Genomic DNA, 14,162 nt, shown 5'->3' with positions numbered 1-14,162 from the left:
ATCCACACCAGACTCTGTCATCCATGTCTTTATGGACCTTGCTTTGTGCACTGGTGCACAGTCATGTTGGAAGAGGAAGGGGCCAGCTCCAAACTGTTCCCACAAAGTTGGAAGCATGGAATTGTCCAAAATGTCTTGGTATGCTGAAGCATTCAGAGTTCCTTTCACTGGAACTAAGGGGCCAAGCCCAGCTCCTGAAAAACAACCCCACACCATAATCCCCCCTCCACCAAACTTTACACTTGGCACAATGCAGTCCGACAAGTATCGTTCTCCTGGCAACCGCCAAACCCAGACTCGTCCATCAGATTGCCAGATGGAGAAGCGCGATTGGTCACTCCAGAGAAGGCGTCTCCACTGCTCTAGAGTCCAGTGGTGGCGTGCTTTAAACCACTGCATCCGACGGTTTGCATTGCACTTGATTATGTATGGCTTGGATGCAGCTGCTCGGCCATGGAAACCCATTCCATGAAGCTCTCTGCTGAAGCACTGTTCTTGAGCTAATCTGAAGGCCACATGAAGTTTGAAGGTCTGTAGCGATTGACTCTGCAGAAAGTTGGCGACCTCTTTGCACTATGCACCTCAGCATCCGCTGACCCCGCCCCATCAGTTTACGTGGCCTACCACTTCGTGGCTGAGTTGCTGTCATTCCCACACACTTCCACTTTCTTATAATACAGCTGACAGTTGACTGTGGAATATTTAGGAGCGAGGAAATGTCACGATTGGATTTGTTGCACAGGTGACATCCTATCACAGTTCCATGCTGGAATTCACTGAGCTCCTGAGAGCGACCCATTCTTTCACAACTGTTTGTAAAAGCAGTCTGCATGCCTAGGTGCTTGATTTTATACACCTGTGCCCATGGAAGTGATTGGAATACCCGTTTCGGATTATTTGGATGGGTGAGCGAATACTTTTGGCAATATAGTGTATTTTATATTCTGATTTACTTAACTGAAGCTGTTGTTATTTCTGATGTTCATCTAACTTACATTTCCAAAAGTGCTCAGAAATTATAATAAAAAGATGTCCTTAACTCAAGAACTTGCCCACCTAGTTCTTGTGTTATCACCCATGCACTTGGCTTGGCATTGGTTTCAGTTTATTTAAATTAACTAAAAGATGTAGGAAGGGATGAGATTTGTCATTTATGGTTCCTCTGTGATATCTGTTCTCTGACCATTCCATAATACGTAAACATGAAATGATAACAATGCACATATAGTAGAGTTGATCACTGTTTAAATATATGAACATTAATCACCTTGTTGTTACCATTTAGCAGTAATGATTTTAATTCTTTTTGTATTGACACAGCATTCTTGACAAACATAGCTGCAAGTTTCTATTTTATGTTTTCAGTTTCTAGTGGCTGAGCCTACACTTGAAAGAGGCATTAAATTGACATGTATGCTTTAACACCACATTCTAGTGTCTAGAGAAACAAGAGTAACAAACTTCTGCATCTTCTGAGTGCCATTTAATACATGACTTTTGTCATGTCACTTGCCATGTCCAAGATACCTGTGACTTCTCTGAAGGAGTTAAAAGCATCAGCTGTTGAGATGGCAGTTGGCCATGTTTGGCGGACATCAAACACTGCACATCATCACAACCACACTAGCCTTGCTGTGAAGCATGGTGATGAATACTAGCTTGTATATCCTGCAATTTAGTCATTGGTGTCTTTATGGCCTCATTTAGTAGTCTTTTTCTTGCATGGTCACTCCATTTTTGTTTACGGCCTAGGCAGATTTACACATGCACTATGTTCATTCCATTTCATTTCTCAATGATAGATTTAACTGTACTCCAAGGAATATCCACTAGTTTTTAATGTTTTTGATTTATTTCTGACATATGAAAAGTACAGTTGTGTTATCGTTTCTCATTTGCAATATGGGGTGCAAATGTCAATAACAGTAGGTTATTTGAAGGCAATGACCCACTCCTGCTTTGCTGTGCTTTGCTCTGATAACAGGTTTGTAGGAATTCATTGCATTTGATGATGACTTAGAAAAATGTTGAATGACTGAGGCCTGTATATATGGTAATTTAGTAGTTGGTGCAACCAGCATAGCATCCAGCTCAAGATGTTCTCTTCTGCTTTTCAGTAGTTGCTCTTATTCCTCTAAAGCATGCTTTTCTGTAAAACTGCTACATGAGCAAGCAGCAACGTTCTCTCTGCCTTTCCTTTGATTCTTTTAGAGGAAGCAGTGCTAGATTTCTCATTGCATTAACCTTTTTGTTCAAAGGTTTGCAAAACATTTGAAACACTGTCTGGATTAATCCTACATCATCATCATTAAATGCTTAATTCTTAGGATATAATACCTACTTTCTTACATCAGAAATTAATTAAATATCAATTCGCTTCAGGGTCAGAGAGCACAGATCTGCTTCTTCAGATAAGATAAGATAAGATAAGATAAAGTTCTTTATTTCTCCCCACTCCAGGGGAAATTTACATTGTTACAGCAGTTTTATTTACAATATATACAAGGGTGGCAAAATTTTTTAACAGAAAAAATAAAAATAAAGTTTAAAAGTGCAGAGATGTGCAGTGCAAGAATGTCAGTGCAAATTTTATGGTTTGGGGTGGTAATGATATAGTCCAGTTTATGTTAACATCAGCCAGTGATGCTGATGTTGTAAAGTCTTATAGCAGATGGGATGAAGGACCTGCGATAGCGCTCTTTCTTGCAGGGTGGATGTCTCAGTCTGCTGCTGAAGGAGCTGCTTAAAGACCCCACAGTGTCATGCAGTGGGTGAGAGGGATTGTCCATGATGGATGTGAGCTTTGACAGCATCCTCCTCTCACCCACCTCCTCTATGGAGTCCAGGGAACAGTCCAGGACAGAACCAGCCCTCCTGACCAGTCTGTTTAGTCTCTTTCTGTCCCTTTCAGTGCTCCCTGCTCCCCAGCAGACCACTGCATAGAAAATAGCAGACGCTACCACAGAGTCATAAAATGTCCTGAGCAGAGTCCTGCACACTCCAAAGGACCTCAGTCTCCTCAGCAGGTGGAGACGACTTTGGCCCTTCTTGTACAGGACCTCTGTATTGTGTGTCCAGTCCAGTTTGTTGTTGAGGTGAACACCCAGGTATTTGTATGTGTCCACCATGTCAATGTCCAAACCCTGGATGTTCACCGGTGCAGTCCGGGGTGTCCTCCTCCTGCGGAAGTCCACGATCATCTCCTTCGTCTTACTGGCGTTGAGCTGCAGATGGTTTCGCTCACACCAGTCCACAAAGTCAGAGATGACCATCCTGTACTCCCGCTCGTCCCCTTCAGATACGCACCCAACAATGGCTGTATCATCGGAGAACTTCTGGAGGTGACAGCTCCCAGAGTTGTAGTGGAAGTCCGATGTGTACAGGGTGAAGAGAAAGGGGGAGAGCACTGTCCCCTGTGGGGCCCCCATGCTGCTGACTACCACATCAGACACACAGTCCTGAAGCCTCACGTACTGTGGTCTGTTGGTGAGGTAGTCGATGGTCCAAGCAGCCAGGTGACAGTCTACTCCCGCTCCTTCAAGCTTCACCCTAAGCAGAGAAGGCTGGATGGTGTTGAAAGCACTGGAGAAGTCAAAGAACATGACCCTCACAGTGCTGCTGGGTTTCTCCAGGTGAGTCAGTGATCTGTGCAGCAGGTAGACCACTGCATCATCCACTCCATTGTTCGGTTGGTAGGCGAACTGCAGTGGATCCAGATACTGGCTCACCTGGGGACGGAGGTTCTTGAGGACGATCCTCTCCATGGTCTTCATCAGGTGAGAAGTGAGGGCCACAGGTCTGAAGTGGTTAGGCTCCCTGGGGTTCCTGGTCTTAGAGACAGGAACCAGGCAGGAAGTCTTCCATAACAGAGGAACCCTCTCCAGACTCAGGCTCAGGTTAAAGATGTGCAGCAGCACCTGACAGAGCTGGTCTGCACAGTCTCTAAGGAGTCTGGAGCTGATTCCATCAGGACCTGCAGCTTTCCTGGTCTTGATCTTTTTAAGTTCACTTCTCACCTGATCAGCTGTTATGGAGAGGCAGGGGGAGGGTGGCAGGAGGAGGGGTGATGGTGGTGGTGGGGGGTGAGACGAGGAGGGGTGATGGGGCTGTATGCGGAGTCCGGAGGTGGTAGAAGACGGGGATGGGAGGATGGGTGCTGTTGGTGGTGTTGGTGGTAGAGAGCTGAGGTGTGAAGAAGGAGCTGGCTGGTCGGTGCTTTGATGAGAGGGGGGAGGAGTGGGAGCAGAGTCGAATCTGTTAAAGAACAGATTCAGCTCATTGGCCCACTCCTGGCCTCCTGCTGCAGCTCCCCTCTCATGGCCTCTGCTGTAACCAGAGATGGATCTCAGGTCTCTCCAGACCTCCCTTGTGTTATTGTCCTGCAGGTGAGATTCCATCTTGGTCCTGTAGCTGGCCTTGTCCGCCTTGATCTTCTTCTTTATCTCCTTCTGCACCCTCCTCAGCTCCTCTTTGTCCCCAGATCCAAAGACCCTCCTCTTCTCCTTCAGCAGGGCCTTCAGTTCCAGGGACACCCAGGGTTTGCTGTTAGAGAAACTTTTCCACTTTAGTATTTGTCCTGTTTAAATTGGCTTAGAGAAGTCAGAAGCTGTAGTCAGTTGAGATCACTCATTAGAAGTTAAGAGGCAATGCCAGTAAGAAAATTAGATCATGCAACTTTCTGCACTACTAACATGTCGGTTTTGGGAGTCACTAGAAACTGTAGACTGCCATGGTATACTAGTACACGGTCTTTACAAGTGTGTGTAAACTTCTGTTCACGATTGTAAGAATAATGACTTAGTAAGATCATACTGACACTTGACTGGTCATAGATAGTCATTTTTTTCTGCTACCATTATCATTTTTAATTCCAATATTTTTCAGAGAGATAATAATGATAAAGTTTGGTTTTTTTCAGCTTGCATTTTAGTTTTTGTCGTGTCTCTGTTGCAGACCGTGAAAGGAGGGATCTCTGAGACTCGCATTGAAAAGAGAATCGTCATCACTGGAGACACTGAAATTGATCATGACAAGGTGAAGAATATAACTAATAGAAACAGAGAAGCATTTTTTCACTGCTTCATTGTTCACACTAAATGCTGTCATGATGTCGTCTTCTTCTGCAATAAGCAGCTGCTTTAACTGTGTGTTGGTTCATATGATGCTGGAAGTGTTTGTAGGCTTTCCCCATTATGCAACATATCAAGTCTACAATTTTACAGTTTCATTTTTAGACACTTTTATCCAAAACAACGTACATCTGAGAAAAGATACAAATAATATATCAAGTAATTTGATCCGCATTCAAGTCATTCTAATTTAACTCTTTAATGATGTTCTACCTAACTCACCTGAGTTGTTGTCACTGGTTTTGCAGGCTTTGGCTCAGGCCATTAAAGAGGCAAAAGAACAGCACCCAGATATGTCTGTTACCAAAGTGGTTGTGCACCAGGAAACAGAGATCACCCCAGAGTAGGATCTACTGATCCTTTTGAAGGTAAGTGTCCTCCTTTCACCCAGCCTTTACTATCCGTTCTGTGGTCTCACTGAAACTTTGAGACATCATAGCTCCTTAGAATGTGTCAAGGCCAAATTTTCTGGATTTGGCATTGAAAATATCAAGTTTTATTTAAAAAAAAAAAAAAAAAAATAGTGAAGAACAAAAAACAGGCCTTTAGCTATAGCTATAGAGTTGGGATTAAAGAGATTTTTAAATGTATTTGTTATATATCTTTAATTTTGTATGTGTTATTATCCCCAAGGAAACAAAGACTGATTACACAATCTTTTCCAAAAGGATTTTATTACTTTTAGCAATTACTGTACCATTACAATTGTACAGGAAAATGTAGGGACTATCACTGTGCTGATTAGGTTGTCATCTTGATTAAATTCATGCAGCTCCACATTAATGATGTATACATGTTGTTTCATAGTTTTGATAACAAGAGAAGGAAGGATTATTTTTTGGAAAAATGTATATTTAAAATAGTTCAGAATGTCCAAAATCTAGTATGCTCCAAGTACTAATCCCTTCCACTTTCTGAAATGAAGGACAAAGCACAGTAAGCAGGTATACTAATAATAATAATCTATAGGCTCCAGTTTTTCTTTAAAAGTAAGTTAAAATGAGCATAGTCAAGGGCCTGACTGTATTCACTTCATGTAGTCTCATTCTAAATCAGTCAGCTACTTCTAAAGGTAGCAATGCTTAACGGAGGTTTTCCATAAAATCTTGAGTTAAGCTGTGGCTGGGTATATTGTTTCACTTGGAGAATGCCCCAAATAACAGAAGAAAAGATTTGTCATGGCTTTGTTCCAGGGCATTATGCAGTTGCTATGTCATTTGGGCCTCTGAGGTGCACCTCTCTCCTCACTTTATATTTATTTAAGAGAGGACTGCACAAATATTATCTGACATGTAATAAAGGTTAATAATAAATACTGCTATTAAGAACATTTTGTCAAAACAAGCCATACAACATTAGGTGTGTATCTGGCTGTAGCCTCTCCCCTAGCCAAAGCTTAGCAGCATTAAGTATGGTGAACAATGGTGCTCATGTGGTTTTAATTGTGGCCTTGTTTATGTAATGTTAAAGGCTTCAGACTGGAATCTGGTGCTGTTTAGCAGACTGGCAGGCTAGTATGTAAACACAGCAGCCCTATCTCCCAGTGTGTCTATACAGGGTGCTGGTGTGGAAAAGCCTCTGGCCTGAGGCTATGAAAGTCCTCAGTGCAGCCTGACAGACACAACTGGGAGGCATTATGAGCATAGCACAAAACAAAACTGCCAAACTGCAAATGTAGAATTGAAAAAATACTTCTGAAACTAACTGCGACACAAACTGTTCTACTTTCATCTTCAGGGAGGAACTTTGTAAAAAGCAGCAAATGACTCAGTGTTGTATGGAAGGAAGGTTGTGTTTAGTCTGTGAGACAACACTGAGGAATTAAATACTCCATGGTACCTCTGCTTTACTGGAATATTAAATCAAGTTTGGTGTATTTACATCTGCATGAAGTCTGAGAAGTCATCCGTCAGTCCCAAGTACTATATCTTTTGTTTGAGATAAAAGTCTTCTGTAGTCTACCATACCAACACAGACATGTTCACGGCTATGTTTTCCAAGCAGGAATGTTTCCTTAACATTAAAACTTCAGGTTTAAATTGAGAACTAAATCCCTTGGTAAATCTTCTGACAGTCAGTTCAAGCAGTAGTAGTATTCTAACTTAAAATGTCTTACCTTATTTGGAAAAGACACTTACCTCATTTCTGTCAAATGACTATAAAGTATAGAATTAGAGTGTAAAAGAGAGATTTTAGGTTTTGATTATTCATACAATGACAAAGACTCTGAAAACATGTTTTTAGTTTGTTATTTTAAGTTACTGGATGTGAACTGACAAGCAAAAATAGCAGCTACATCCTTTAAGATTTAATATAGAATTAAAACTCAATGTAGTGCAATGAAGGAGTTTGAATACTTTCTGAATCCACTGTATCTTTTCCAAGCATTAGGCTCAACGCCAGGCTACAGTTCACCAATAGAGTGAAAGAGAATATTACTGTTTTAATATAATGCTCTTTATTGTGAAAATAAAGCTACAACACAAAAATCATCATTTGAATTTTTACATCACTCTGGATGCTGAAGTTGTTTCATTCAGCTGGGAACTCATAACATCAGAACAATAAATCCAAACAACAAAACATTTTCAAGGGTCTGACTTTCCCGTACTAAAGGTCTTTGATGAGAAACAGTGGCAAGATGTATTGAGTTTTATTGACAAAAGCAACAACAGTTTAAAAGCTGCAAAATAGAAGCAGATAGAGATATTCATTGAATTAAAATATCGAGTCCTGTTACCCCAAAAAATGTATAACTAAACTGCATTTCGATTACGTTTTGAGAGAAATGGTTTTTGTCACCTAACCAGACCTAACTAATACTGTCTGAGAGTGAGGGGCTCTGATAGTATGAGATGGTACAATAAGGCCTTTAAGATAAGATGGAGTTTGGTCATTAAGAGTGTGAGAAGGATGGTTTTAAAGCTAAAAAGCCAATTAAGAAAGCTAATATGGAAGAAATATGATTTGTCCTGTGTTTCTGTCAAAACTCTGCAGCATTTTGGATCAGCTGAAGGTTGTTAAGATAATTATTGGACATTTTTGGAGATCCATGGCCTTCCCAGCTTTAGTTTAGCCTCCTTTAAGGTGCACATGTTTTAAGCATACCATGGAGCTAGTCTTGTCTTTGTCCCTGCCGTTTTTTTCAGAGGGGCAATGATGTTGAGTGTTGTACATCACTCTTATTTCTTTTAAAACATAATTAGAAATGCAGTTTAGTCTCCCCTCAAACTATTGTTTTGGGTCGAGACAAAGCTGACTTGAGAACTACTGAGAAAAATTTTCAGCTGAGGTATTTTAGTGACATTATTAATTGATGACTTTCTAATATGTATTATTGACAGGGTTAGCTCAACACATTTTAAATGTATTAAAATGTTTCAAATATTTTAGTTTCTATTTTATTTATATCTTATATTATTTGCGTTTTCAACTACAATATTTTAGTGGTGTTCTCATGTGTTCCCATCTGAAATACAGCGTTTTGGCTATTTAACGTCACTAAATATATATATCTCTCTTTTTTCTTTGTCCATCTGTCCATTGTTCTTTTTTGTCATCTACCAATCCATCAACCCCATTACAGGCTTCTCAGCTGCCCCCCTCTTTGTCCTTAATGTGTCTCCATCACAGCATTTACCTCAGCACCCCCAACCACCAAGCTGTCCTGCCTTCATGATGAAGCACCAGACCACACCAGAGGGAACAAACGTCAAAGTTGAACATGAACTTTAACCTCTATGAGTGTGAAGTTTGGCCTGAAGGAGTCACCAGAAAATTCCTGAGATCCCACTCAGTATTCCCCACAATCCCTAACTTGTTCCATTTACTGCTAAAAGAGCAACTGCTGGAATTACAAATAACAGATCTTTTTTAAAGAGGAAAAAAATAAAGTACAGCATTTGTGGATATATTATTCTCCAGTTTGTGTGGAGATTTTAAGAAAATAATGAGGGCATTTGGTCTTTTAAACTTGAGATTACTGGTACTTTATTTTTCTACAGCTTTTCTTACCATCAGAATTGGTTATCAGTAACTTGGGAGTCAAGTGTTTTTTAACAATGTGTTCCAAACTTCCTTGACAAAGGGATTGTGGGTGATTTTTCGTGAAATTTTACATGCTGGGACTCAAGAATCCCTTTAAAATTTCAGTGCAAGTTTGGTGTCATTCCTTGTACAGTAAATATTTTATTTTCCCTCTCAATGTTACAAAAAATATTTTTTCAATTTATGTATAAAAATGTGATTTTATCAGAGCAGGGGGATGACTTCTTTCACCTTATTTAAAGTTTTGACTAATCGTTTGTAAAGTGATCTTTACATCTTTTGATTGTTTTTGTTGTTGTAGTGCTTTTCACTGAAACTGATGGCTGTACTACGAAGCCAGATCGGTGGGTTAGCGAGGATTGTTGGGCTTAAAGTCAGAGGTTTCAGTGTAGTGAAGGTGGCTCTCTTTTAACCTGATAGATCTCGATTGGTAACAGATGCTGTGAAGCTGACCTGGTGCAGATCAGATCACGTTCAGAGTTTAAATTTAAATCGGCTGGAAGAAGCATTTCCATTTTATCCAAATCGTTTCCTTTATGATTCTTTATGAGCGATACAGATTCTCAGCTGAAGGAATATGTTAAATCGTCAAACCTGTTGAGCTTTATATCACTAAAACCACTAAATGAAGTTTGGAGAATGTAGTTACAGTATGGGAAACTGTATGAATCGCACTGCCATGGAAACCTGAAATGTATTCGGCTGGTGACACAGAAATCACAGATATTTTTTTATCTCTGTTTGGTCCTGATTTGCTGTCAAGTCCATTTACACTACTGGTACAGCAGCTGATGGAACAAAGATTAGATAATTGATTATATTATTGGTATTTATTACAGCGATTGTGCTGTCAGTAACATTTTCAGTTTGATTTGGCCAAAAATTTAAGTGATATCCTGCATTATGGGACAGAGTCAGAAATAAATGCACTTCAATACAATATCATGTTTGAAAATATGAAGTTTAAAATTTAACAGCTCTAATGTGCAGCTGTCAGAAACAATCAGCTGCATTGATCGATAAAAACAAACAATTAACAGTTTTCTACCAGCATTTGCTGTAGCAGTGTTTTTATCGTCACAAATTTTATAATTGTCATAGTTCTCCATTAAAGCAGGCTGTTGACTGAAGTAGGCCAGACATGATTGGTCCATTTTGTGCAGAAGAAGAGTCACATGATGCATTTAACTCCCCATTTTGTGTGAAGGCACACGGAGTGTGAAGCAGAAAGTATGAGTTAACAAAGAAAGTTGATAACCACCTTCTGATACCTGTCATCTCTGACTGGGGTTTTAGTTCTTGTTAAGCCAACTTATACAAAGAAAGCCTGACTGTGTAGAACTTGCTTCGAGGTACAGCACTCTGGTTGTTGTCAGGATAACAGAGACTGCAGTGTACTGAAATGACCTTTTCTTTATTTATTCCCACCTCAGTCTTCTTTTTGTGTGTTTTGTGTTTTAGATATACTTAGCACAATATGTGACTTCATGATTTGTATTAAGAGCATTCAAGTCATCTGAGAAAGTTTTAGACATTTCACACAGCATGACATCAACATCTACAGTGTCCCTCTAATTTCCAGTTTTAATCCAAATGGGCAGTATGTACTTACCTAGAAACATGAAATTCCAATGGCAAGGAATTCAGACATTGCAGATGATAGATTTCCACCTTCTTGACTGAAAATAAAGAGATAAGCACAGGTTGAGAGCTACCACATTAAACTGCAAATAGCTTTGAACTGTAGTGTCTCTAGGTCCTCTAACCTTGAAAATATGACCCACTTTGTAAAAAAAAACATCATTCCAGAGCAGCCTGTCCTGACATAAATACAATATTTACATTTTTAAATCAAATTTAACCATGAAAAAGAATCTTGGTCATCTTTGATCTCAGAAATTAGCTGTACCATTAGAGGTTTTCCCTCATAGATAGGGCTGTAGTAGTGAAAGAAGCCTACCTATAAATTACCTTATCATGGCTGCTGTATTGCAAGACCAACACAGGCCAGAAATCTGGCCTACCTGCCTCACTTAAAATCAGTCTTAAATAAACATGTAAACAACATACAACAATACATTACATATTATACAGTGTTGAAGTGTTTGTGAGATGCTGGGCCTGGTTCTGAAACAATCTCGCCCCTTTTTCCTTTTCAGATTTTTTATTCACATTTTATTTTAGTTTTTTTTATTTTCTATTTATTCATGCTCCTACCTTCACTGATCCATTCTGAGCTTTTCCATCTCTTTAGTATACTCTTCCCTTACCTCTTTATTCACTTTAATGTTCTTTATGAAAACCTTAGTTTTAAAAGTCCTGTAGAGCAGTAAGGAGTAGTCATAAATTTTGTTTCAGTGTTACAGTAGATGTGGATTGTGTTGTGGAAAAACAGGTTATGAGCTGTGGAGTTACTGTAAAGTCAGCCTAAACTACCTATCAGCTGATAGACTGATAAGGTGTACAGTTAAAATGTTGAGTAAAAATAACTCCAAGACCTCATTGAAGATCTTTTAACTAAGGTCTTATTTTGAAATTTTCCACTTGAAACGTGACTTGTTTTTAAATTGTTTTAATTGTTCGGTTTTTGTAGCTGCTAGATAGATACCATATTTTCCCACAACATTAAACTGGTAGTCCAAAAGTACTGTAATTAGCACTATAAAAGCTGTGGAGTGATGAATGCAATGTCAAATTTTTAGAAGAGGTATATTTTATATTCAGTGGAGTGAAGGAATAAGGGGAGAAGAGACAGGAGTGAGGGAGAAACTCAGTATGCACAGAAAAATCTAAAGTAATTGTAACTGATCTAAAGAAAAACATGAAGAAGGCAAAGAGACAGAAAGTAATTCACAACCAGCCCAGGACAAAAAACTGAAAAGGTCTAACAGTTTGTCAAGGCACAATCTAAATTGGAACACGTACAAGACATTACATTGGAACCTGCTAACAGATAGTTTACATGTGTCTGTGTTGAACAGACATACCCCTACATTTTGCTTTTTGTATTTTGTGGTGAGTCTCTTTTTTCAAGATGTTTTTGCTGAGCTATATCCTTTGGAAATTTCAGTGCTATAGTTAGTTCGCTTTATATTTTAATAGCAAGGGTGCTGACAGTATTCTTGAATAAAAAAATGTATGTAACAGGTATATCATGATCATTTTAAAATGATTAATCTCGCCTTGTTAGTCTAAAAATTGGAAAATTACAAATTCAATGGTTGTTGCTGATAATTTAACAATATGTACATCTACGAAGCCAAAGTTAACCTCTTGAGTACATACTGCCCACTCAAATCAGATCAGTATCACTATGGCATACATTGTTTATATTTTGATTTTCAAACATTATACTTTTACTTTTCCATCTTATCCTGTACTGTACTCCCAACATGTGTTCTATGTTCTTTCACTGTGCTGTCATCTTCATTGTGGCACTCCTTTGTCTCTTCATGAACATGCAAACTAGCATTTCTAAGTTCTTTCTTAATTGTGAACCCTTACTTCGCCATCATGGGAAGACATGTAAAGAGCCACATGCACAAAATAAATACTAATGTAGACATGCATCTTGTTCTTTGTCTAATTTGCTGTCAGTCCTGACTATATTTCACTATATCCTTTGAAAACATCTGAACACGACCAACAACAGACTTTTTAGATCATTTAAAATCAACATCCAGGCTGGATGCAACATAAAAATTTTAAAGTCTTTCCAATTTGAGAAGAGGTGATGGCATCCTCTGTAGACCTCTTGGCTCTGTGGGCAAACTGATGTGGGTCAAAGGTGGGTTTGAGGCAGGCTTTGACATGCTGTAGGACCAGGCTCTGAAAGCATTTCATAATGATCGGTGTGAGCGCTACTGGGTGGCAGTCATTCAGTCCACTGATGACTAACTTTTTTGGCAGTGGGATAGTTGTTGAAGACTTCAAGCAGGGTAAGACGGTAGAGCGCTGATGTGCACATTGTTTTAGTATCCTTCCTGTCACACCATCAGTGTCAGCAGCTTTCCTCAGATTCACTGCTCTGAGCTCTGCCTCACCTTATGCTCCTGCACAGTGAGGCTGTGGCTGTCTGAGCCCTGCTGTTTTCACTTCAAAGCAGGCAAAGAATCAGTGAAGTTCCTCTGCCATGAGAGACATCGCTGTTAGCAGTCGTGAGGTTGCAGGTCATCTGGTTAAGGATGTGCTGGAAGAAGAGGTCCTCAACCTTCCTCCTGCAGGCCAAAGCTTTAGCTTTCCAGATGCTTCTGTTTAAGTAGACTCTAGCAGCACTGTATGGAGCCCTGTTACCAGACCTGAAGGTCATGTTATGTTCTTTGAGAAGAGATTTGACTTCCTTTGTCATCCAGGGCTTCTTATTGATTAAACCCAGATGGGTTTGTTGACAATGATAATGTCAGCACAGTTCTGTATGTAGCCAGGTACAGTTGATGGGTACTCCTCCAAGTCCTGATTCTCAAAGATGTCCCAGTAAGTCCTTTCAAAGCAGTCCTGCAGCTGCGAGGAAGCTCCTTTGGGCCATGATTTTACAGTTCTTATGGTGGGTTGAGCTTTTCTTCTGACAGGGGTGTATGCTGGGGTTAAGAGTATGGACAAGTGATCTGACTGGCCTAAATGTGGAAGTGGTACTGATTTAAAGGCTGTCTTGATGTTAGAACAAGCTTTATCCAGTGTTTTTCTCTTCTAGTTTAAAAACTGATGTGATGCTCAAATTTGAGGAAAACTGTCTTTTGATCTGCATGGTTTAAATCCTCAACTATGATATGAGCTAGCTCTGGATTTCTGCTATGTTGTGAGGTTATGGCGCTGTGGAAGCAATCTATCACTATGCTACCAATGCTGTCTGGTGAAATGTAAACAGCTGTTACTATAACGACTACTCACGTAAAAGGTGAAATGGACCAGCATTAAACTGTCAGGTTCTCCAAATCACGAAAACTGTGGCCGTCTAGGATTTTTGCATCAGTGCACCAGTTGTTGTGG

At 39.7% G+C, this 14,162-nt stretch overlaps 1 protein-coding gene across 13 annotated transcripts in view; it reads left to right on the top strand.

Annotated features, from left to right (window-relative positions):
- The window catches only part of epb41a (erythrocyte membrane protein band 4.1a), a 100,602-nt gene extending 87,857 nt beyond the window's left edge, over positions 1-12,745 (top strand). For all 13 annotated transcript variants that reach the window (XM_023294576.3, XM_023294582.3, XM_055017749.1 and 10 more), the window contains 3 exons: positions 4,954-5,034; positions 5,378-5,497; positions 8,716-12,745. In XM_023294576.3, coding sequence (XP_023150344.2) covers positions 4,954-5,034; positions 5,378-5,476 — 180 coding nt within the window. In that variant the 3' untranslated portion in view covers positions 5,477-5,497; positions 8,716-12,745. The remainder of the gene's footprint in view (positions 1-4,953; positions 5,035-5,377; positions 5,498-8,715) is intronic.
- The last annotated feature ends 1,417 nt before the right edge of the window (positions 12,746-14,162 follow it).

Source organism: Amphiprion ocellaris, chromosome 15 (assembly GCF_022539595.1).
Source record: "Amphiprion ocellaris isolate individual 3 ecotype Okinawa chromosome 15, ASM2253959v1, whole genome shotgun sequence".
Lineage (NCBI taxonomy): Eukaryota > Metazoa > Chordata > Actinopteri > Pomacentridae > Amphiprion > Amphiprion ocellaris.
This window is presented reverse-complemented; position numbering and strand designations above follow the sequence as displayed.